This window comes from Prionailurus viverrinus, unplaced genomic scaffold (assembly GCF_022837055.1).
Source record: "Prionailurus viverrinus isolate Anna unplaced genomic scaffold, UM_Priviv_1.0 scaffold_35, whole genome shotgun sequence".
Taxonomy (NCBI): Eukaryota; Metazoa; Chordata; class Mammalia; order Carnivora; family Felidae; genus Prionailurus; species Prionailurus viverrinus.
Genome location: NW_025927605.1, coordinates 3,830,348 through 3,855,897, shown reverse-complemented (window position 1 = coordinate 3,855,897; position 25,550 = coordinate 3,830,348). Strand labels below are relative to the sequence as shown.

Here is a 25,550-nt window from a genome sequence, read left to right as displayed (position 1 = left end):
CCAGGGCGCCAGGCTTCCTTTCAGGAGACATGGGTGCTCTGAAGTGCAGCAGACGGTGAGGGTGAAGACAGTGCCCACCCTCTGAGGCGTCTAGACAGGATCACAGGTGTGCGTTTCATTAGAAGCCTCAGGCACAGCCATGATGGTCAGCTATTAGGCCTCTTCACAGAAAGACCAAGCTCCTGGGTATGAACTCTTTCTGCTTTGTTTACAGCCCCGTGGGACACATGAGCTTTAGCCGCACTGGCTACACCAGGTGTCCTCTGGTAGCAGTCACAAAAATCGGGGTGCCAGACAGAGGTCTGAGCTCCTTCCTGGGTGACACGGATTATTACACTCCCACGGGACCAGGAACACAAATTCCCCTGGCCTCCAGAACCAGGCGATCAAAAGGCGTCCTCTAGAGGGCAGCGGCTGCAAAAACCCAGGCACCAGGTCAGTGTAAAGGCTCCCTTTCGGGAGATGCTCCTGCTCTGGAGCATGCGCGGAGGAGAGCGCCAAGATGGCGCCGGCAGCTTGGGCCTGGTGCTGCCCGGCAAGGGTGCTGGGTGTGTGTGGCAGGTCCTCGTGCCTGCCCCTCCGCCGCCCACGCTTCACTGTAAGCAGGTGAGCCCCCTTCGCTTGAAGTTTGAGCACTGTGCCAGCGCCGTTGGTTTTCGAGATTCGGTGTTTTGCAGGCTTCGTCGTTCAAGCGCGTGTCGGAACACTGGGATGCGTGAGGTGGGGGTGGAGCGCGCCACCACTGAGGCAGAGGCTCCGGGTTTTGAGCTCCCGCCTGGTTGCCGGTGGCTCCCAGGCTGGCGTTGATGGCAAGGCTGTGTCCCCGCCTCTCCTACCTGCCTCGGTGGCCTTGTGTATCACCTTTAGGTTTTTGTAAGAAGTTATTCCGAATGTCGCTGTAGGCCGGTTTTCTGTGGGTGGAGGGGAGTTCGGGAGCCGCCCAGTCACCATCTGGGTTTGTTTTTTTTCGTTTCTTTGTTGTGTTTTGTTTTGTTTGTTTGTTATTTTATTGAGAGACAGCGAGCAGGACCATGCAGGAGCAAGGGAGGGGCAGGGGGGAGAGAGAGGGAGAACCTCGGGCAGGCTCCATGCCCAGCGCAGAGCCTGACGTGGGGCTCCATATCAGGACTGTGAGGTCACCACGTGAGCGGAAATCCAGACTCTGTCGCTTAACTGACTGAGCCACCCAGGCGCCCCTCAGCCACCGTCTTGAACCAAAGCTTGAAAGTGAACTTTCGTATGACACTTTTTAATCAACGTTGTTTATCCAAAAGTGTTTTCCTTTTCCTTCAATTTTGGAGGTGGTTTTTGCAAACTATAGAACTCTGGGTTACTTTTTTTTTTTTTTTTTTTTTTTTTTTTTTTTTTTATTTCCAGGACGTTGAAAATGAGATTTGATTGTCCTCTGACGTCCATTTTATCTGAATAGAAGTCTGACAGTCTTTTTCTCTTTGCTGTCCTCTGTTGAATGCGTATTTACCTCTCATTTCTTTTAAGATATTCTATTTGATTTTTTTTAAGTTAATTTATTTGTTGAGAGAGAGAGAGAGAGAGAGAGAGAGAGAGAGAGAAAGAGAATCCCAAGCAGGCTCTGTGCTCACAGCCTGTGAGCCTGGGCTGTGAGCACAGAGCCTGACGGCAGGGCTCCATCCCACAAACCAGGAGATCATGACCTGAGCTGAGATCAAGAGTTGGAGGCTTATCCGACTGAGCCACCCAGGTGCTGCCCTATTAATCTTTTTTATTACATCAGTTTGATTATGATATATCTAGGTGGTGTGTGTGTGTGTGTGTGTGTGTGTGTGTGTGTATGTGTGTGTATGTAGGTTGTGTTACCTGCTTGGGATTTGTAGGTTAATAAAATATATCACTAAATTCAGACAGTTTTCAGCCTTTGTCTATCCCAGTTTTCTACCTCAGTTTCCTATCACTGTGGAACTTCTATTTCATAATTGTTGGGTCACTTGGTACCGTCCACCAGGAGGCTGCTCAGGTTCTGTTCATTTTTTTTCAATCCCTTTTTTTCTCTGTTTTAGTGTTGATAATTTTGATCTATTGTAACATTATTTAAGTTATCTTAATGCACTGACCTCACTTCTAGTTGGCAGTTTCCAATCTGATATTAAGGCCATCTATTGAATTCTTTATTTCAGACGGTACTCTGTAGTTCTAGAATTTTTATTTGCATCTCTGTAATTTAAATAATTAAAATTAAAATTTAGTTTGTTATTATTAAATAAAAATTAAAAATTTGCTTTTCTGTTGAGTTTCTTCATCTTGTTCACTTAAAAGTTTTTTTAATGTTTGTTTATTTTTGAGAGAGAGAGAGAGAGAGAGCGAGCAAGTGCAGGATGAGCAGAGAGAGAGGAAGACACAGAATCTGAAGCAGGCTGCAGGCTCTGAGCTGTCAGCACAGAGCCTGATGTGGGGCTCGAACTCACAAATTATGAGATCATGACCTGAACTGAAGTCGCATGACTAACCGACTGAGCCACCCAGGCGCCCCATCTTGTTCACTTTTTTCCTTTCACATTGTGTTCATCTTTCCCTATGTCCATGAAAATACTTATAATAACTGTTACAAAATTTTTGTCTGCTGATTCTAACATCTGTGTTATCTATGGACCTGTTTTTATTGGCTGCTTTTTCTCTTTATTATGGATGACGTTTTCCTGTTTCTTCATGTGTCTGACAATTTTTAATTATATGTTGTTCATTCTGGATGATGTATTTTAGGAAGTCTTGATATGTGGTAGAGTGCTGAGCGTTGAGTTTTGTTCTGACAGGAAGTTAAATCACTGGAAGATCCTCTTAATCCTCTAAGCCTTGGTTTTAGACTTTTTGAGAGAAAGTATAGTTTGGTGTGTTCTTTACTCAAGGTTGTACTTTTTACTCTTTTGGTGTGTCCTTCTGGAACATCAGTTGAGTGCCAGAGGTACTCGGAGAGCTTTGTCATCTCTAGGTGTACTGGAATTTCAGTGTCTGTTAGAATTGACTGAATTTTGGTATCTCCATTCAGCTTTTTATCCCCCAGCAGCCACTCTGTTAGCCTCATGAAATTTCATCCTGTACGCATTCAACCAAGCTCTCTGCAAGTACTTGATAAGAACTTTTACATAGACTTCTGCACCTTCCCTTATACATCTTCTTCCTCTCTAGAACACTGTTGTGCAAATTCCAGCCATCTAAACTCTAGTTAGATATGCCACCTGTGACTCAAACTTGACATATCTAGAGCAGAATGTAGTATTTCCTTTTTAAATTCTCTCTTCCTTCTCTGTTCCCATGCTCAGTTCGTGACATAATGCCACTGCCTAATCTGACAGCCTCTTCTCTTCCATATCCCTTTGACCACCCGCTTCAGTCATTTTGCCTTTGACTATGTCTTTTTCCTGTTTGTGACCATGGCAGCAATCTTAATTTCTTAATTGTTCTCAATTTTATGGTATCACAGCACTTTACTAACACTACTAATAGAGCACTTAATATTTTTATTACAAGACAGTGCCTTGCTTCAATTAATAATTGTTAATTGCATGAAGGAATGAGTGGGTATTGTGTTTGCATGTGCTTGACCTACTAGGCAGTCTGCTCATTTTGAGCAGGGACAATAAAATCCAAGGCACATCATTAGGTATTTAAAAATGTTTACTGAATGAATAATGACATTATGAGGTTACTAATTTTTTTTTTTAACATAAACAGATCAGGTCCCCTGGAGTTGATATGTTATATCTTCATATCATGTTCAGTATTTCCCAATATACCTTAAACCATTTTTGGGGAAGACAAGTCAGGGAAAGGCTATTTGCAAGTGTGCTGATATGGTGGACCATTGCATATGTGAGACCATTTAGTTTTTTTAAAACAACAAGAACAATGAAAGCAAGAAATATTTGTACTGTCACCATGTTTAGTTTTGCAGATTGTTCTTAGTTTTTCTTAAAATGCTGACTTTTGGAGTTAAGTACATTAATGAATTAATAAGAATAAACAAAAGTAATTGTAGACATTTGTGCTATGCCAGAGATGTAAAATTTATTAGCGTGATCATGAAGAAGCTCCTCCGTTTCCAGAAAGATGCCACCCAGCACTGGAAACAGAATTCCCGAAGCACCCAAAGAAAGAGAAACTTTAGTATGGAGGAGATGAAAAACTTTGGGAAGCCTGTAGCATCCACCTGTTCACATTGCCCTGGGTCACTGATATCTACCATATGGCCATCAAAAGTCTCTTGATTTCTTTTTGAGGGAGAGTTGTCAGTGATAACATCATCCTTGTTCCAACTTGGAAAGCAGAGTCAGTTAGTTGCAGGTAACGAGACAGGTGAACACGAAAGCTTCTGGGTTGACTCTTCCAGGATCAGGCACGGAGCAAAGCAGCCATCACTCAGCAGCAGCTTGAGATGCAGGGCTCACAGCTGGGCTGGGTATAGGTTGTGAGGTTGATGGTCTCCAGGCACGGGGTGGGCTGGCAGGAGTTGAGCAGGAAGCAGGTGGGCACACAGGGCTGGGGAATGTGGCAGGGTGGGGGGCAGTTGTCACAGCAGGTTGGCTCCAGTAACCAAGTCGTGTGTGGGCAGGTGCTGGGCAGGCAGACTCCGCACCGGCAGCATCTGTCAGAGGAGCAGATGGTGGTGGCGGGGCCGGTGGGGACGCTGCAGCAGCAGGGGACACAGCAAGCCATGGCGCTGGGAATCTGTGTTTTTAATTGATTTGGTTGTAACGATAGATGACACTTCTGAGTTGTGACTGTCTCTCCTTTCTTTGAGGCCCTTATATACCCTTCCCAGTGGGTGTTGGTCCAACCAGAAGGCTTCTTTCCTGGTTCTTGTTTATATTAGTGTACCCATTATCCTTTGATTGGTTTGACATTTAGATGCTTGTAAAGAGTCTGTATTCTCCTAATTAACATTTATTTGAGTTCCTTGCTAAATCGGCACTGATTACTCTTGCTATTTGTGACTGGAACACAAGCTTTATGATGTGTCACCAAAAACTTCTGCTATTATAATTCTGACACCAGCCTTGCTGGGAAATATTGCGTGATACTACACCCATAGTATGTAGGTCTTCTCTCTGGTGCTAGTTTAGTGTTCATTCTCTTTACCTTTATCTGTATCAGTTGTTCTGATGATGTTTTAAAAAGTTGAACTTAAGTTAGTAACTTTTTTTTTTTTTTTTTGCTTTGGGACTTTTAAAAAAATTACATAATTTTTTGTTGAGATGTAACTAGCACATAACATTGTGTTAGTTAAGTTTTGGGACTTTTGAAGATCAAACTTACATTAATATGAAGAAATATGCTATTGAGAAATATGGGCAGACTTTTAAAAAACACCTATTATTTCATTTTTGACTATACATATTTTATATATATTTAAAAATTTGGACAGATAGTAAAGTATAAAGAAAACTCACTCATAATCTTATCATCAAGAGAAATTCTGTATTCATACTTGTGTATATCCCTCTAGTCATTTTTTTTTAATGTTTTTATTTATTTTTGAGACACAGAGAGACAGAGCATGAGCAGGGGAGGGGCAGAGATAGAGGGAGACACAGAATCTGAAGCAGGCTCCAGGCTCTGAGCTGTCAGCACAGAGCCGGACGTGGGGCTCAAACTCACGGACTGTGAGATCATGACCTGAGCTGAAGTCGGACGCTTAACTGACTGAGCCACCCAGGCACCCATAGTCATTTTTTTAAATACATTTGTTTATCACTTCCGTACTGGAATCATTTTACCTATGGTTCTATAACTTGCCTTTTTTCTTAAACATACATATTTTCATTATCTTGTATTCTTAAATATATTTGATAATGTTATTTAAAATTTTTTTTAATGTTTATTTATTCTTAGAGAAAGAGAGAGAGAGAGACAGAGCATGAGCGAGGGAGGGGCAGAGCGAGAGAGGGACACAGAATCTGAAGCAGGCTCCAGGCTCTGAATTGTCAGCACAGAGCCCAATGCAGGGCTCGAACTCATAAACTGTGAGATCGTGACCTGAGCTGAAGTTGGATGCTTAACCGACTGAGCCAGCCAGGTGCCCGATAATGTTATTTTTAATATTTCCTAGCATTCATTATATGATTATACTTCAAAGTTACTTAAAATTTTTTCATTATTAATCATTTAGGTTATTTTGGTGGCAATAGTTAACAACTGTGGACCACATTAGGAGTCAGAAGAGCTCTTTACTGGATCCAGTCCTTCTCATTGCCTTCATTGTTATGCCAAATCATTCATTTTTTTAAAATCTTGTCTTTCTCCTCTTCAAAGTAAGGATCATAATATCTATATTCTTCCATTCAGAAGATTTTTGTCCATAGACAATCATAAAGTGCTATACAGAGATAAATTATTACCATCATTATCCAAGTAAGTTGCAGATCAAACAAACTCAAGGTAAGGAATAGGGGAAAGAAGCAGTCTAAAGAAGAAAAAAATAGCTGCAGAAAAGCAAAAGAGCAACCTTACAGGAAGTAGCAAACATTTATCTGAAGGTTCACACCTACAGTTAGAGAAAACAGCTTGGATAGAAATTAATAACCTTCAAATTTTAACAAAGTTCTCTATGGCTCTGCTTGGAAGAAAGGATTTGTAATCTCTGTTGGTATCCCTGGACTTCACCCAGATTTATCTTTGAGTGAATACCTGCCAGATTTCTCACTCTTTTACTGAGGACTGATTTATATTTTCAGTATTTTTAAAATTTTGTTTTAAAACCTTTTTTTAAAGTTTATTTATTTATTTATTTATTTATTTATTGAGAGCATGTGCGCTAGGGAGGGGCAGAGACAGAGGGAGAGAGAGAATCCCAAGCAGGCTCCACACTGTCAGTGCCGAGCCCGATGTGGGGCTTGATCTCACAAGCCATGAGGTCATGACCTGAGTGAAACCAAGAATTGGGTCCTTAACCAACTGAGCCACCCCGGCACCCTTAAATTTTCAGTATTTTAAAAATAATTTAATAAACATATATCCAGCAGTTCCCATGTGCCAAACACTGTGATAAATTTTGGATATAAGAGAGTGAACAAAATAGACATCATTCTTGGTCTCATGGAACTTGGAGTCTGATGGAAGGTTTATTGTGAATATATTATTATAAGTTACTGTTATTGTATGTTATGATAGGAAGGGCTCTAAAATCATAAAAATTATTTATTTTTTTTTTTTTTCAACGTTTATTTATTTTTGGGACAGAGAGAGACAGAGCATGAACGGGGGAGGGGGAGAGAGAGAGGGAGACACAGAATCAGAAACAGGCTCCAGGCTCTGAGCCATCAGCCCAGAGCCCGACGCGGGGCTCGAACTCATGGACCACGAGATCGTGACCTGGCTGAAGTCGGACGCTTAACCGACTGCGCCACCCAGGCGCCCCTAAAATCATAAAAATTATAAGCAAAAGGAAATTATTTTGAGATTTTAAGAAAAACATTGCAGAGAGGTTTGCAGTTTCTCACAGAAGTTCATGGCAAAAAGAGAGTGTTGTCTTACTTAGAATGCAATACTACTTTAAGTCAAGCTTATGAGGATAAAGAAATTGGTACTGTTCTGTGTAGAATGTTACGTTTCTATAATTATAAATAAGATTTAAAGTTATAGATTAGAAACTTATAAAATAAAAAGTTTATGATAAACTCATCTCTTTTATTGAAAAGACATATAGTACTTTAATAAAATTTCTTCTCTTTGCCAATGGTCTAAGTGACCTGGGGATAACTATCCTTTATTTGTAAATTATGACTGTGAATCCTAGAGAGGTGAGCTAATTTGCCTTAGACGGTCTGGTGACTGACTTGTTAAAAGACTAAATATAGGACTTAATTGAGATTGAGCTACCTTTTTTGTGGTTTAAGTTTAGTATGTGTCAGAGATACTAAACATTCTATTTTTAGAAATAAAGGGTACCCTTTTCCTTTGAGCGAATGCAGGAAAAACATGGTTATTCTTGATTAGATAGATTTTCAAATTGCTGAAAGTCTACACACACACACACACACACACACACACACACACACACTTGCCCAGTTTTAATTATACCGTCTATAATCATAGGGGGTGTGGGGAAGGAAAAATTTTTCTACCCTTGACGGTCCTTCAACTGACCGAAGAATTAGAGTTACATGAGACAGATTAACAGGAAAAAACACCAAAGTTTATTATGTGCACACAGAAGCCCAATAATGGAATTGAGACCTAAAGAAATGACAAGGCAAGCAGTTTTTATACTTTTTAGACAAAGAGACAATATATGAGGAATTGACAGGTCAAAGAAAACTTAACTTTGGGAGCTTCAAATAGTAAGGAATTGTAAACAGACTTAGGGCTGTGGTAGTAAATTAGTAAAAGGTAGCAAGGTTTCTTTATACAGCCTTCTCAGCTCTAAATTTCCTCTCTGGTGATAATAAGGATGTCTCTACCTCATTGTGCAGGGAGGGTACCTTTCCCATGGGAAATTTATTTCCTGCTTTCTCATGGACAGAGGAGGGTCTGAATGTGCTTGCATAGGCTGTTTCTTACGTAATTTTTAGTTACAATGATCAGTATGCCAAGGTGGCACATTTTGGGGTGGCTTGCCCTTGACCCCTACAGGGCTGTCTGTGATAGTGAAGACATAAACTAAAGGTTGATGATAAAAAGAAGCAAAATATGATTGTTAGTTTCTTGCTTCAGAACTCTTTGCTTGGAGGTTTCAGGCTTAAAACCCTTTGCTTAAGGAGCCCCAACCTCAGAAGTCTTTGTATTTCTTCTCTCCTTATCCTCTCCTCCTCTTCTCCCCATCTTCAGTGCATTCAATTCATGAGTTAGTAAGGTGCTGTTCTGTCTGGAGCAGCCGCTCCTCACCTCTCCTGCCTGGTCATCTTTTAACACTTAGCCTGGATAGCTTGGTGGCTTTCCATAACTATCCCTCACCCTGATGCTGAATCACCAAATCTGGGTTTTAGTTACTCTTTCTGTGTGCTTGCATGCTGTGCTGCTCACATCTCAGTCACAGCAGGAACCACATGGCATCATAAATATACCCATCCGCCATATGTAGGCCACATGTATTGTGATTACAGTAACTTGTCTGTTTCCCTCACCAGATCTGAGAGAAACTTGAGAGCACTTGAGGTAATAACATTTCTTTTATCTTTACATCCTTGGCACGGATATGATGCCTGGCACAAGGGAAGCACTCATGAAATATTGGCCAAATGAATGAGTGAATGAACTAAATCACTTGTTGGCAGTATTCTAGGTTGTGCCCCATGTACCCCATGGCTGCTAAATTCTGTTCATTTAAACCACTAATGAGCCTATAAGATCCTGTGAGCAATCTCATTCTTGAGGGACTGACACGCACACTAAGGGTATTTAGAAACATGTTTATGTATTTAAAAAAAATTTTTTTTTAAATTTTTTTTTTCAACGTTTATTTATTTTTGGGACAGAGAGAGACAGAGCATGAACGGGGGAGGGGCAGAGAGAGAGGGAGACACAGAATCGGAAACAGGCTCCAGGCTCCGAGCCATCAGCCCAGAGCCCGACACGGGGCTCGAACTCACGGGCCGCGAGATCGTGACCTGGCTGAAGTCGGACGCTTAACCGACTGTGCCACCCAGGCGCCCCTAAAAATGTTTTTTTAATGTTTGTTTATTTTTAGAGAGAGAGAGCATGAGCAGGGGAGGAGCAGAGGAAGAGGGAGAGAGAGAATCCCAAGCGGGCTCCACACTGTCAGCCTGGACCTGGATGCAGGGCTCAAACCCACAAACTGTGAGATCATGACCTGAGCTGAAGTTGGATGCTCAACTGACTGAGCCACCCAGTGCCCCTAGAAACTTGTATATTTATAGGCACTTGCTGCTTCCCTTCCCTGCCTGTTTCTTTTTCACAAATATTCTTTTGGTTTTAGCTCAATACTTTTCAGATTTTGACTTGTGCCTTTATATATTAATGATACTTATATACATTATACATGCATCATACATACATACATCGTAATATGTGTTGTATATGTATTCTATGTGTGTTATCTTTCTAAGGCAGGGCAAAGGATAATCTGCTTAAGATAAAATGAAGTAGGCTGGTAAAAAGAAGTACAGTTAAGTCATAGATTAAATCATGGTTAATCAAGTTTTTAGCTCCAGTTCTCAGCCCATTTCCTAAAGAGTTTTGGCATTCTGTTGATGGTGGCCAGTAGAAATATATTCCTAGTGCCCTGCTACTGGAGTTGACCACTTAAGTTTTCTCTAAGGGAAATGAAGTTGAAATTGATAGGCCTACTAAGTGACTCGGTCTTAGAACTGAATACCTGCCACTTTTAATCTGTGAGCCACTAGATCCTTTTCTATTAAAATTGGATGTGATGATTTTGTCAAAGATTCTTACATTTTATATTTCTCTTGCATGTTGTAAGTTGAGGCCATAACTGTCAGTTCAGCTTCTGGTCCTTAGAGTTGGAGGCTCTGTGATATGGCAGAAAGAATAGGGCTTTAAAGTCAGACATACGAGGAGCTGAATTCTGGCTTTCTTACTAAGTAACTTTGAGAATGTTGAGTAACTCTTACAGCTTCATTTTTCTCATCTATTAGTGATGTTTTAAGGATTGTGTGAGTTAATAATGTGATTTCTTCAGCAAAGTGTAGGTTAAGTAAATGTTGGCTCACTTCAGATTGCATTTGTCTGAGGAAAAGGGGAGAATGGAAAAGCTAACCAGTTTGAAGTTAGCAGCCTAGAAGCTAGCTAGTTCCAGTCATTCTTTTAGAATGTTGTTCTGTTTTTTTTGCTAAATACAATAATCATCTTATCTTTTACCTTTTTTTTTTAAATTAAGGAAATATACCAAAAACTCTAACATAAACAAGCAACATATCTTGCCAGAGAAATAAAGTTTATTGGAAAACCCATCAAGATTTTTTTTTTTTACTCTGTGAAAATATCCACTATAAGAAATGGGATCCAAGAAGCAACATGACCAAGAAAATATAGTCTGGGTTCTTACAGATTTCAATAGAATTTCAATAATAGATGATGTTCACCTGCCCAAATGAACCAAATGGTTATTCAGGCAAATAACCATAAAGAAATTCTTGATTTTCTTTCCATTAAAATCAAAGGTAGGTTTTCCATATCTGGGCCATCTGGTCTGCCTCAACATCATGATCAACTACTGAGGCAAATGAATACTGAGTAGACAGCTTCTGGGTTCTTCATTGTCAGGCACAGAGCAAAGCAGCCATCGCTCAGCAGCAGCTTGAGATGCAGGGCTCACAGCTGGGCTGGGTATAGGTTGTGAGGTTGATGGTCTCCAGGCACGGGGTGGGCTGGCAGGAGTTGAGCAGGAAGCAGGTGGGCACACAGGGCTGGGGAATGTGGCAGGGTGGGGGGCAGTTGTCACAGCAGGTTGGCTCCAGTAACCAAGTCGTGTGTGGGCAGGTGCTGGGCAGGCAGACTCCGCACCGGCAGCATCTGTCAGAGGAGCAGATGGTGGTGGCGGGGCCGGTGGGGACGCTGCAGCAGCAGGGGACACAGCAAGCCATGGCGCTGGGAATCTGGTTTGCTTTTGGTTTCTTGGAAAGATGAGGTTTCTGAAATACAAATGTCTCCTCTTGCTTTGGGGCTCTTATATATGGTCCTCAGTGGGTGTTGGTCCAACCAGAAGGCTTCCTGTCATTTTTGTTTATCCCACCCCTCTTCGCTAAAATTCTCTAATCAGTTTGGTATTTACTTGTCCATTAAGAGTCGTGCCCTTACTAAGATACATCATGTTTTTGACTCATTGACTTGTCATTTTTGTCATAAGATGATTGCATTTTATCTTCACAGGGTCTTGGAATGCCAAACCTTACATGAAATATGGATAATCAGTCTGAGTGACTGAATTCAGCTATAGTTTCAGAGGCTTTATTCTTTTCCTTGTTTTTCTCCCCCTTAATTTAAAATAATATGCATAACATACAATTTTTAATTACTAATATCAGAACATACAACTCAAATGGTTAATTGGACCATTTTCTCAGTGAAGTCAACAAGGACATGACACTTATAGATGAATGTTGCATGTGACGATATGAATCTCAGACATAGTTACCTTGTTTATTGAGGATAGAATTCAGGTTCTATTGAGCAAGCAGGGTGACAGCCAAAATGGAATACGATGAAACCCCTTTAATCTATAATGAGTCTATTTTTAATCTATAATGAGTCTTAAAAGGTTGTATTATTCTATGTTTTTTTTAAAAAGCAGTCTTTATTCTCAAAGCTATGCCAATCTTGTAGTGAGTTAAAATGTAAATTCACTGGGAAGAAAGATCCACCCAGCTGCTGGCTTTTTTTAAACAAGTTTTTAATGTTTATTTATTTTTTAGAGAGAGAGAGAGAGAGACAGACAGACAGAATGTGAGTGGGGGAGGGGAAGAGAGAGAGGGAGACCCCCCATCTGAAGCAGGCTCCAGGCTCTGAGCTGTCAGCACAGCGTCTGATGCAGGGCTCAAACTCAGGAACCCTGAGATCATGACCTGAACCAAAGTCAGCCTTTTAACCAGCTGAGCCACCCAGGCGCCCCCCAGCTGCTGAGTTTTGTTAAATGTACCATTAAAAGAAATCATCTCATCTTCATTCATTTTCAAACTAATGCTTCATTTAAAATAAGATGAACCAAGAACAAAAAGGAGAAGTCATAAGATTTACAAAACAACAGTGGGTTCTGGGAGGGTTATCTGATCTGATGTGGTTTAGAACTATAGGAGTCCTTATTTTCACTGACTTATTCCCTACTCTGCGTGATTATTTGTTTTCATATCTTGGGTCTTCAATTAGGTTGTAAATTCCTTTGAGGGATGCCTTATACAACATTCTTCACCTCGGTTGACCTTGATCTGCTGTACTGTAGGATGGCAGATGAGGAAGTTGGACTGAATAATTATCTCTAGTGTGTAATATCCTGATTCCAGCATCTTCACATACTTCCTTCCCCTTGATCAGCACAAAACTATTCAGCCAGTAGAATCTAAATTATGTAATTCGTTGGTTGGATGGCAAATTGTTGTTGAGTAAACACAAAGGACAGATTCTTTCCTGGGGTGTTTCTGAGGGGACATGACTGAAAACCAACTTGGCCTGTTTAGTAGAGAAGAAACCTGGCTGAAGCAAATCAGTGGGAAATACTCAATGTCATTGGTAAATAAGCCTCATGCATTTTATGAGAAGAAGAACCTGTTAGTGAAGTTGGCTTGGTTTTTGGTTAAATATGGATATGTATCACAAAGCATATCAAGTAAAAATGAAGGTTAGTGCCTCCAAGGCCCTTTACATCTCTCTGGGTGTGGCCACACTGTTCCTTGCAGTGTCCTTCCCTGATTCTGTACTTCTCAAATCCTGCTCATTCCTCAAGCATCAACTCCAGTATCTCCTTCGCGTGAACCTTTAGGTGGTTCTTCTAGATGTTTTCATCCTTTGCTTTCACAAAGTGTGTCTCCTATCTCTTCATTTAGACCTCATTTCAGTCTGTTATATATTATGGTTCATCATTTATTTGTTTTCCTCACTCCAGTGTGCAAACTCTCTGAAAAAGTGGGGATTGCGTCTTCATCGTCTTAGTCTCTGTCAAGCACCTAGGCGAGTGCCTGGAACACAGTAGGCGCTTGATAAATGTGTATAGAATTGGGTTAAATTACAAATTAGAAGGAAAAAAAACCCCTATGTATTTATTTTTAGAATTACCTCTTATAATAACAGTTGCCATAAGCAGAGCGATTTCATCTGTGAAGTGCTTTACAGATGTTGAAACAGTTTTACATTCAGAGCTTCACCTAAATGAGTAATGAAAAAAATGTGGCTCAGCTCAGTCTTTGGGGTCTCTTCAGTGAGTATGTTGATGTTTCTCAGAATCTTTATTTTTATTTTTAGAGAGAGAGAAAATGCTCACGCACGTGCACGTTGGGGGTAGGGTCAGAGGGACAGAGAGAGAGTTATTTTTTTTTTAATTTTTAATGTTTGTTTATTTTGAGAGGGAGATAGACAGAAAGTGAATGGGGAAGGGCAGAGAGCGAGGGAGACACAGAACCTGAAGCAGGCTCCAGGCTCTGCACAGAGTCCAATGCAGGGCTGGAACTCACGAACCACGAGAACATGACCTGAGCTGAAGTTGATGTTTAACCAACTGAGCCACTCAGGTGCCCCAAGAGAGAGAGAATCTTAAGCAAGTTCCATGCTGAGCATGGGGCCCGATGAAGGGCTCAATCCCACAACCCTGGGATCATGACCTGAGTTGAAATCAAAAGTCAGATGCTTAACCGACTGAGCCACCTGGGTGCGCCTCTCAGAATCTTCCAAAGAAGGTGTGTGAGGTAGTTACTTAAAGAGGCAGGGAAAACATTAAAATTAAAAGTAGGTGCTGACCTTGGAATTGAAAATGACTTTAAGCTTAGAGCTTAATATATTTTACTGTTTAGGCAATTTTTGTCAGGTGTTTACATATCCTTGTGAGGCCTTCTTTTGCCTATGAGATTTATGTTGATGTCATCAGTTAGTGTAATTCTGCTGGACATATTTATAGGTTTATCATGTGCACACGTGTCAAGAGTTGTTTGGCAATTATATCACTGAGACAGCACATGGTTTGGGGCACAGTGGTGTTTGTTTATTTTTAAAGTGAGGAGGTCCATGACAGCATTTACTCAACTTCTCACTGGAAACCATCATTCAGAACATTGAACAATTCTGCAAAGCTGAGGGCACAGGCTCAGAACATTTTCTTCCAGAGCTGCTTCTTTTTTTTTTTTTTTTAATGTTTATTTATTTTTGAGAGACAGAGAGAGACAGTGTGAATGGGGGAGGAGCAGCGAGAGAGGGAGATACAGAATCTGAAGCAGGCTCCAGGCTCCGAGCTGTCAGCACAGAGCCTGATGTGGGGCTTGAACTCACGAACCGTGAGATCATGACCTGAGCCGAAGTTGGAAGCTCAACCAAGAGCCACCCTCTTCCAGAGCTTCTAATTAAAGACCATTTGCTGAGCGTCTCTTAAGGACTGTGATGGTCCGTCAGGGTGACGTGGCCAGGCTCTTGGAAATCTCTTTGGCTAGCAGCGCGGTGCTCCACACTCACAGGGCTGGACACAGGTTGTGACAGAGATCCCACTCAGGTTTGGAGCAGGGTGGCCCCTGCTGAGCAGCCAACATGATGGCACGTAGGAGTCAGTCACACAGCAGGGTGGGGGGCAGGTGTCACAGCAGGTGGGCTGAAGGAGGCTGATGGCGTGTGGGCAGGTGCTGGGCAGGCCGACTCCGCATGGGCAGCATACGTCAGAGGAGCAGATGGTGGTGGCGGGGCCGGTGGGGACGCTGCTGCGGCAGCCTTGGAGACAAGACTCACAGCCAGACATTTTGGTGCAAAGGAGGATCTTCTTGTACGAAGCTGTCCTCTGTAAGTCTTTTATATCCACCAGAAGCCTCAGGGAACACGGCTTCTGTCCACCAGAATGTTTCCCTGTTGTTGTTTGTATAATCCCATACAAATAACTCACTGACTTATTTACCAGATGCGAGAGGAGCTCTCCTTCAGTTTTATTTGGTTGTGTTGCGACATTCAAACGTGCTTTCTGTTGCAGTTTCAAAGTGGTACCAGCGTAGGCTCTCCACTTAACTCCATCACCGGTAAATACTTCAGGGTTTCTTCTGCATTTCCTCTTTTTTACCGACCAGAATTTGTCCTTACAAATGATCACTGCTGAGTGTAAAGAATCAAGAGTGATTTCTCTGAGAAGTAAGAAATGATCCTTCTCAAAATGTGTGATCTGGATGTATTTGGGAAGTCAAAACCTGTGGTGGGACTTTTTCCCTACCAGAGTCACCTTGCTGTCGTTTCGAGGATGTGAAGATGTAAATGAGTACCGAAGATAGAAAACATGATCTTGACTGGGAAGTTCAGAGGCTGCTAGATGTTTTCTGTACCGATCTGCTGCATTGTCTATATATGCAATTATGTATAAACATTTAAATAAGCTCTCAGTTTTACAGAGGACATTGGCTTTTTTAACCAGAAGCCTGAACATATTAAAACACAGGTTCATAAGACTATGTATGGTCTGAAAAATGAGCTTGCATCTCTTTGCAAAACAGCGTGAAAAGTTCTTTCTTTTCAGAATGACCAAACTGCTGACCTGCCTATTTCATTTTTCAGTAGTCACCTTTTACCATTTTTAAAATTCCTTCCACTTTAATTCAGTGATAGTGTTAACATGTCATGGCCAAAGCTAGTACATAACTACAGTAAAGGATACTGGTCAGCAAATCCATTCATTATAAGCCAAATATTTATTCAGTCTCTAATATAGTCTGAAGAGTGTGGTAGAGTCTGAAGAGTGTCGAGCCTGGGTGGCTTAGTCGGTTGAGTGTCTGACTTCAGCTCAGGTCATGAGATCACAGTCTGTGGGTTCAAGCCCCGCGTCGGGCTCTGGGCTGACAGCTCAGAGCCCAGAGCCTCCTTCGGATTCTGTGTCTCCCTCTCTGTCTCTCTGCCCCTCCCTCGCTCTCTCTCAATAAATAAATAAACATTAAAAAAAAAAGAGAGTGTGGTAGAGATAGAAAAAGAGAAGGCATGGTGCCTGTCCTCCAGGAGTGCTTGGTCTAATGGAAAAGGTTAGAAATCCCTTTGCGTATGATTTAAATGATGTACAATTAAATTACAAGACTAGTAATGGGAGGAGTTCTGGAGTTAGGTTTGAATCCTTTATAAGGTACATGTTGTGAGACCTAGATCAAGTGATTTGAGCTTAGGTTTTCGACCACAAATTTCGGTTTTCAACCACAGAAATATTCACCTACTGTAGTCTTATTGCAAGCACTGAATAAAAATTAAATGAGAATTGCTTATGCAAATCATTCAGCCTTGTGTGTGGCGTGGTAGAGTTCTCTCATCAGTGAAGTTTCTCCCTTGGGTGCTGTTAGAATGCCCACAAGAGGAAATTCAGCGGAGAGGCTTAGTGATCAGAGACGCCTGCCTGGAGGGTTTGGAGTAAATTGTTTTGACCAGACAAAGCTTAGAAAAGAGGTAAGTGCCTTTGCGCAAGGAAAACAGTGACTTCTGTGACACTGTTCTGGCCTTGTGCTCTGTCCCTGCCCCTGGTAGGGTTGGCCACGCCTCTTGTGCTTCGATTGCATCCCTTCACTACCCATAAAACTTGGCTGCAGTTTTTGTACACATGTTGGTTCTTAACTAGAATGTACTCTCCTTCAAAGCAGAGGCAATGTCTTATTTTTCTTGGTTTCTGCAGTGCCTAACCCTGGGGCCTGGGTCATGGAAGAGAGTCTCGGGGCTGGAACACATAGAATGAATGTTTGAGGAAGAAAGGTTGGAAAACAATGACAGCTAGCATTTATCAAAATGCTTCTGTGTCAAGTTTTGTCAGGAAAACAAGCAAACAAGAAAACCTCACAAAAAGTGTTTCAACAGAGAGCATTTGAGGGCGGGGGCTTGGTTAAATAGGTATCGGAGGACTGAAAAAGCCAAAAAGGAAAACTGAGGTAACAAACACAAGAAACAGGCTACCAGCCTTTAGGCCTGGGAACAGAGAGAAGAGGTTGGGGGTGACGACCCAGGTGCGTGGGAGAGTGGGCCTGCAGAGCTGGGTACAGACCCCGGGGGTTGCCCAGCCGGTGCTCAGAGGAGGGGTCCCGGGGGGCCTTCGTGGGTGGGGGGGCCGGAGTCACCCGCTGGTGCTGGTGTTCCTGAGGAGGTGCCGTGATGCCGTTTTTGGAGCCTGGAAAGAAGCTGGAGACTAGAATCCACTGTAGCTGCCAACAAAGGACTGTTGCTGGGGCCACAAGACCCTCTCTTCCCCAGGCCTTGTAGGCTCCTTCCAGCGCCCTCTATTGGTGGAATCTACTAGAAAATCAGGTGGGGGATGTAAGAGTCCTCACCCCAGTATCACAGAGTATAAAAAGATGTTCCTAGAGGTTGACAGTAGGCATACACTGTTCTAAGGGCTGCACGTGTTTTAATTAATTTAATCTTCCCTACAGTTTTAGGAGATGTATACTTTTTTAAAACTTGTTTTTAAATTAAAATATAGGTAACACACAGTGTTACATTAGTTTTCAGGCATGCAACATAGTGATTTGACAAATCTGTACTTAAGGCTGTGCTCACCACGGTGTAGTCCCCACTTGTCACCGTACAACGCTATTATAACACCATTGACTATATTCCCTGTGCTGTACCTCCCATCCCCATGCGAACCGGAAGCCTGTACCTCCCACCCGCCTTCACCCCTTTTGTCTACCCCCCCACCCCCTCCGCTCTGGAAATCACCACTTCTCTGTATTTATGGATCTGTTTCTGGTACATACTTTTTAGAAATTAGCTTTTTATTTTTGAATAATTCTAGATCCACAGAAAGTTTGCAAAGACTGTACAACATTCCTATCTACCCCTCACTCAATTTCCCTGAATGGTAATATCTTTACAACATCATTGTGCATTTGTCACAACTAGGAAGCCAACATTGGTAACTTGCTGTTAATTAAATTTCAGACGTTATTCAGATATCACTACTGCTTTTTCCACTAACGTCCTTTTTCTGTTCCAGGATCCAGTCTGAGATCCCACATTACATTTAGTCCTCACACCCCCTTAGTTCCCTCTGGCCGGTGACAGTTTTCTCTCAGCCTTTCGTAGTTTTTCACAACCTGAACTGTACTGCTTAGGAAGGGTAAGAGGTAATTTTAATCTTTTTATTATTTTAAGTAAAAGAAAATTTTTTTAATCTTATGTGTTTTTTTATTTTTTTTTAATTATTTTTTTAAATTTTTTTTCAACGTTTATTTATTTTTGAGACACAGAGAGATAGAGCATGAACGGGGGAGGGGCAGAGAGAGGGAGACACAGAATCAGAAGCAGGCTCCAGGTTCTGAGCCATCAGCCCAGAGCCCTACGCGGGGCTCGAACTCACGGACTGCGAGATCTGAGCTGAAGTGAGACGCTTAACCGACTGAGCCACCCAGGCACCCCAACATCTTATGTATTTTTGAGAGAGAGAGAGCACAGTGGGGAGAGGCAGAGAAAGAGGGAGACACAGAATCTGAAGCAAGCTCCAGGCTCTGAGCTGTCAGCAAACTGTCAGATCATGACCTGAGCTGAAGTCAGATGCCCAACAAACTGAGCCACCCAGGGGCCCAGAGCTAGTTTTAATCTTATTTGATGATGGTTGAGGAGCCTGAGGCAGGGAGAAGTTAGATGACATGACCAAGGACACCTAACTAGTAAGTGATAGAGGTACGATTTAAAGCAAGACAGTCTGGTTGCAGAGACTCCTGTCTTGACTGTCGTAGAGGGGGCATTGCTCTGATGAGATTGGAGGCCTCACATTGTCCCAAGATTAGTAGCAGGTAAGATTTGGTAGAAAAGACTATATCAGGTTATTGAGGGTCTCGACAGCCACACTGAAGAGTTTAGCCTTGATTTAGTAAAAAACAACAACCAAAAAACAACTTGAGTTTCCCAGAGTTTTGAGCAATTCAATTTAACCAATATTTATAGAGAGATAGAAGCCTGGTCTGACAGGGATAGTTTGGATGAAGGGAGAGGCATAGGATTATTGAGCCAAGATTAACTAGGAGGCTGTGATCAGGGGTCTGGTGATCAGTGTCTAAATTAGGCTACCGTCAGTGAGGATGGAAAGGAAGGGCTGTAGGCCAGCAACAATTTGAAAGAAAAATGAAATGACTTCGTTTTTGGTTCTATTATCAAGGATGAACAATTATTAACTTCACAGGTAGGTTTTCACCATGAACTAGGTTATTGAAACCTGAAAATGTGTTATGTTGCCAAACGTTCTGCATTTCAATGCAAGGTTAATGACCCAGTCAATACTCCTCCCCCCCACCTGCTGAGGTTGCTAATCAGTATTTAAAGTCCGACTTTAAAAAAAAAAGATGATTTGTTTTCACTTTAGAAACATAAACAGTTTTTTCTAGACTTACTGTAGACACTCATTTTGTCTTCAACTATAATCACCCCAGAGAAAGCTGAGTTACTGCACACAACCAAATACACAGTTTAGAGAGATAGTAGACAGTGTACTGTTAAGAGGCATATACTTTCTTCTGATAAAGAGAGCCACATGCAATCATATTTCTCTTGGACATACAGCTGTCTGCAAAGGAGGTGTGTGCTTTGGTGTAGCGGGAAGAGAAGCGACTTTTAGATTCGGGCAGTTTCAGGTTTAATCCCTCCCTCTGTCACTTACTATTTGTGCAACTTTTGTAAGTCCCTTCCGCGGTTTGTTTTCTCTCCTGTAAAGTGGAGACAATGAAGGTAGCTACCTGTCAGTGTTTTTTCTTAGAAATGAATGAAATAGTGCGCATGAAGCACATATTAGAATGGCCAGTAGATATTCACCAAATGTTAGTTCTTAGGAGTAAAAACAGCAAAAGTGGTAAGGTGAGATGGGGTTGGTTAGTGGCATGGAGTACTTGTTACTCGCTTCTGGATAACCTAGAACCATAGACAAGCTGGAAGTGTCTTTAGAGTGTGTCTGGTCAGCCAGCCCATTTTACGGATTTAAGACCTGAGACCAACAGAGCTCAAGTGACTGGCTCTGGGCCACAGAGGCAGCTCAAGTGCAGAGCCACACATCTCCTGGGTTATATCTGGGGCTTTTTAACTAGTGCCAAGGGTCTTTGAATGCCTGAAGATCCGCAGTGGTAGTACTAGGACACTCACAGTTATTTCCAGTATTAAAAATTAAGTCTAAATATTTATCCCTTACAATTGTGTATAAAAACCTTAAGCTTTGATTTTGACTAAAAAAGAGGTAACTTGGTTATTTTAAACCTAAAATTCTCTCTGATGCTTATAAATGTATTTATGAACAAACATGAATTATTATGTTAAAAAGTTACATGGGAAAAGTAATATTTTTCAAGAAATAAAAGGATGCCTTTTGGTGAGAAAGCTGGAAACCATCATGTGGCAGTAATGGTGAGCATCTCTCACCATCCAGAGTGCAGTTGTTGACATGTTAGGTCATTTGACTCTCACAACAATCCTGAGACATAAACAGGGACAAGAGTATTATGTCTGCTGTGACAACAAGGAAACTGAGGCAGAGAGGGAAGTAAATGGCTCAAAGGCCCAAGGCAAGTCCAAGAATATATACGAGATTGCACTTTGGTTACTTTCTGTAAAAACCTTATGTGCTTCGATTTTTCCAGGACAACAGGGAGATGAATTAATACATGATATGGTCATCGTATAAGTTTTGTTCTAAGAGGAACAGAATTGTGTGCCTATTTCTGGTAGATGGAGAATACTGCACTTCAGCCTGATATTTTCAGTTTATTTCAATGCCATGATATAATATGTCACTTAGGCTAGTAAACTTCTAAAGATAATTCTGACTAATGTAAACCAATTCTCACTTGAGGGAGCAAGGAATACCCAATAAATGCTAGTATTTTTTCAGAATTTATTTTTCTAGAAGACAGCATATATCAAAATGAATATATATTCTTCCCCAGATTGCATTGCATGTTGAGCTTAGAATTTCACCAGTGATGAGTTAAGGAGTCAGAATTATTTCTACATGACAGCAAAGTGACCAATTTGTTTAGTCAGTTAAGGAAGAAAGAAAAATCAATTTCAGGGGCAATGGAAATTAAAATAAATAAAACATTTAAAAAATATTACATTAATCTTCAGTTTCCAGTGTAGGGCTTGGTATAGTGGCTTGTCTTCAAAAAACACCTATTGAGTAAAATGACCTAGTGAATTTTTTACTTTTCAGCCTGTCACAAAGAGCCAGTATCTAATTATTCAATGATTCCACCACACGTGCTCTCCTTCTGCTGGTGTAAATCGTGGATATGTTGATCTGCTGTTCAGGTTCAGCTAGGCATTCCACTTCCCCTAAGAGGAAACATGAGAGTAAATCATCACAAGGCCATATTTGCTAAGCCAGAATAAAGTTTATTAAGGAATAGTCAAAATGGTTATTTCTCAAAGAGCAGTGAAATAGCCTAAAAGACAGGGAGAAGGTCTCCAACTTCACTCAAAGGAGGAGAGGATTAAGAAGTTGGGCACATTCATGAAAACATGGCCCAGGGACTTGGGATTGATTGAGCCTGATGTAGGTGGTAGCGGGTGTGGAAGACCAGGTGACGAGCAGCACATCACCGAACCTGTGCAGAGACGTGGCTGCTTAGCAGGGCTCACAGGGATTCTGACAGCCAGGCTGAACGTAGGTTGTCAGGTTGATCCCACTCATTCCGGGAGTTGGGTGGCAAGAATTGAGCAGCCAGCAAGTTGGCACGTAGGTGTCGGGCTCACAACAGGGTGGGGGGCAGGTGTCACAGCAGATGGGCTGAAGGAGGCTGATGTCATGGGGGCAGGTGCTGGGCAGGCAGACTCCGCACCGGCAGCATTTGTCAGAGGAGCAGATGGTGGTGGCGGGGCCGGTGGGGACGCTGCAGCAGCAGGGGACACAGCAAGCCATGGTGTTAGGAGTTGGGTTTTTGTTGGGTTGAGAAGAGAAGTCTGTTGGTGTCTCAATGCTTCTCTCTTCTGCCCTGGCTCTTATATATCCACCTCGCTGGGGCGTCAGCCTATTACCAAGAGTTTTTTTCCCCATGTTTCAGTTTATAGCTATCTCCATTAAAACCATCTAATTACTTATGTGTTTATTACCAAAGACACACTCTTTACCTCATAAAAGGGGATTAGATTGTTTTGTTGTCAAATTTGGACTCTTCACGTTGGCTCTTTGTCACCTTAAGGACATTTCATTTCAGTCTTCAAAGGTGCCGAGTCATTATCTTCTAATCATTACCCATCATTAGTGACGGCCTGGTATGCCAGGCATCTGCAAATCATCCCCACATTTTTTTGTCTACTTTTCAGATGAAGAGACAACTAGGCATTTTGATTGCTATTCTACTAGCAACCAAAAATTCTATGTGATAATTTAGGTCTTCTGGCTGAAAAAGTGCTAAAAATTTTAGATTTATTCTTTGTGGCTCCAAGAAGCTGAATTAGGATGAACGGATGAGATCTATAGAGGAGATTCTGATTGTGTGTAATGAAACACTTTCTTAGCTGTAAAAATCATTTGCTTTCTGTTCCCTCCATGTGTGCAGTGAACCATAACTTGTTAGGGGCAGGCGAATGGGAGTCAGGACCTGCACAGTGATAGTGACAAATGTCCTTTAAAACTCCATCCAACAATGTTACGAATTAAGATTATTCATGACCTAAAGAACAGTTGTATGGGGCCATTTAGAGACCAAACAGTGCAGTATTTCCCAGAATGAGTTCCATGAACACCTATTCCAAGGAACATTAAAAGGTTCTCTGGTAAACACATTTGGGAAATAAAATTCTTCGTTGGTGGACCTTTCAGAACCTTTAATACGCTGAAGTGCTCTGTGACTTTCCAATAAAGAGATATAACATGTATTTTTCTCCAAACTTACTTGACTGCAGAGTCATTTTGTTTGTTAGTTTCCACAGGTTAGCTTTGTAGATTAGTGTTCTATGGAGCATACTAGGGGAGATTTCTGAGTTACATTTAAACTACTAAACTCCTAATGATGGAATTATTTAAATAAATAAAGGCATAAAACTTACTCTGATGCTCTAGCATTGCTTTAGAGTAGGAAAATATTAAACTAGTAAACATTTAGAAATACTTTACTTTGAAAGTCTTAAAGAATGTATGTATTTTCTTGACCCATCTTCATATAAAATGTCTCAGGCTCTAAAAAATAAGTAGAAAATTATACAACATCAAGGAGTCAGGAGCCAAAATCAACAAGCTGATGGATTCAAAAGATGCTTAACATTAAAACTGCTTTCATTTTAGCCATCTTCTCACTACTAGAATGATTTTGTGCTTTGGGATCCCTCTGGTAGAATTTTGCCTGTTGTCCACATTACTTCCATAGATCTCTGTTAGTTCAGTCAAACTCTCATTGGTTATATCCCTACTGCAAGTCAGACATTATGCAAAAAAGAAGTAAATAGGTGCCTGCCCTTGAGGAGGTTGTAGAGAAGAGACATGAAGTCAACTGGCAAAAGACAGCACAGGCTTTTACATTCAGGTTTTCTAGGTGAGATGTAGGAGTTTAGAAGTAGGTTTATCTGGAAGATTCGGAAGTACTTCACGAAAAGGGAACAATTGCATGGGTAGCGAAGCATGATTAGGAGCTTAGCAGGTAGAAAGGAACATGAAGGGAATTTCAGCAAGCAAAGCAAGGAAATAAAATTTCATGGGATGGCAAAAGTGTCGATTGGGAGAAGCAGAAAACCCAGACTCCAGACCCTCTTACTGGAGGCTGTGGAGGAAAAGAGTGGGAGACAAGTTGGAACAGGTGGGTTAGAGCCACAATAGGAAGAATTTGCACTGTACTTAGTATGCCACACTCAGGATTTTGAACTTCATCTTCTTGGCAATGGACACTAATTAAAGGTTTTGGAACAGATACGTGAAATGATTGGATTTGTATTTAGAAAGAGGACTAGTTTTTGAGTGGAGGCTCAGCAGCATCACCACTTACTAAGTATTAGGCCTTGTGCTGGGTGCTTTATATGTGTTATACAATTCTCACCACAAGCTTGTGATGTATGCAGGGTTGCTATCCTTGCCATTTTATAGATGAGGAGGCTGAGGCATAGACAGGCTAAGTAACTAGTAAGTGAGTAAGTAATGGAGCTGGCTTGCAAAGCCAAGCATTCTGGCTCCAGATTCTGTGCTCTTAGCCACTGTACCATATTCCTTCTTCCTAGGGAGGGTGTTGTTAAAGACAACCCTTAAGACGAATTGGTGTAAGATTGGTGGGGAGGATGGGATCAGATTATTGAAGGTCTTGAGACCATTAAAAGGGAGCTGATGTTAGAACCTATTTTCTTAACCGAAATGCTAGCAGTAGAAAGGAGATAATTTGAAGGCAGGGACAGTGGGTGGGAAACTATTTGGGTGTTCTGTGGGGGTGCTGAGGAGGGTGTGATTTCTGTTTTAGAGGGTATCATAGAGAAGAGGGTATATATCTGGGATTTCTCATCACATCATTCAATTTCCTGGGAACCACTGGTGGCATACCAGTTTCCACAATAAAGCTAATATTCTTGTTTTTTTAAAAGTTTATTTATTTACTTTTTTGAGAGAGAGAGAGAGAAAGAGAAAGAAAGCACACAAGTAGGGGAGGAACAGAGAGAGAAGGTGGGAGAAGGAATCCCAAGCATGGTCCGTGCTGTTAGCACAGAGCCAGATGTGGGACTTGAACTTAGAAACCGTGAGATCCTGACCTGAGCTGAAATCAACAGTTGGATGCTTAACCAACTGAGCCACCCAGGCACCCCTCTAATAGTCTTATTGTTAAGGTGTCCAGAATATTATCTTATCCTTTGCTAATAGGTAGCATTTATTATATACCATGTGCCAGGCACAGCGCTGGGTATTTTATGCACATCTTATTCCTTATTTCTTACAACCCTATAAGATCAGGACTGTCACTATGCCCAGGTCCCAGATAACAAAACTGAGAGTAAGGATATTGTTTTTATGT

General features: G+C 41.6%; 3 protein-coding genes across 3 annotated transcripts; all 3 read right to left on the bottom strand.

The window, feature by feature from the left end:
• Positions 1-4,200: 4,200 nt before the first annotated feature.
• LOC125158664 (keratin-associated protein 3-3) lies at positions 4,201-4,686 on the bottom strand. The gene has a single exon (XM_047845988.1). The coding sequence runs from the start codon at positions 4,684-4,686 to the stop codon at positions 4,390-4,392; it is 297 nt and encodes a 98-aa protein (XP_047701944.1). The 3' UTR covers positions 4,201-4,389.
• Positions 4,687-11,214: 6,528 nt separating this feature from the next.
• Positions 11,215-11,531, bottom strand: LOC125158665 (keratin-associated protein 3-3). The gene has a single exon (XM_047845989.1). The coding sequence runs from the start codon at positions 11,529-11,531 to the stop codon at positions 11,235-11,237; it is 297 nt and encodes a 98-aa protein (XP_047701945.1). The 3' UTR covers positions 11,215-11,234.
• Positions 11,532-22,189: 10,658 nt separating this feature from the next.
• On the bottom strand, positions 22,190-22,483 carry LOC125158666 (keratin-associated protein 3-1). The gene has a single exon (XM_047845990.1). It carries the CDS (start codon positions 22,481-22,483, stop codon positions 22,190-22,192), a length of 294 nt encoding a protein of 97 aa, XP_047701946.1.
• Positions 22,484-25,550: the final 3,067 nt, after the last annotated feature.

Bases quoted from the DNA above. Each gene is read 5' to 3' on its own strand.
- LOC125158664 (XM_047845988.1), bottom strand. From the start codon at position 4,686: ATGGCTTGCTGTGTCCCCTGCTGCTGCAGCGTCCCCACCGGCCCCGCC.
- LOC125158666 (XM_047845990.1), bottom strand. From the start codon at position 22,483: ATGGCTTGCTGTGTCCCCTGCTGCTGCAGCGTCCCCACCGGCCCCGCC.
- LOC125158665 (XM_047845989.1), bottom strand. From the start codon at position 11,531: ATGGCTTGCTGTGTCCCCTGCTGCTGCAGCGTCCCCACCGGCCCCGCC.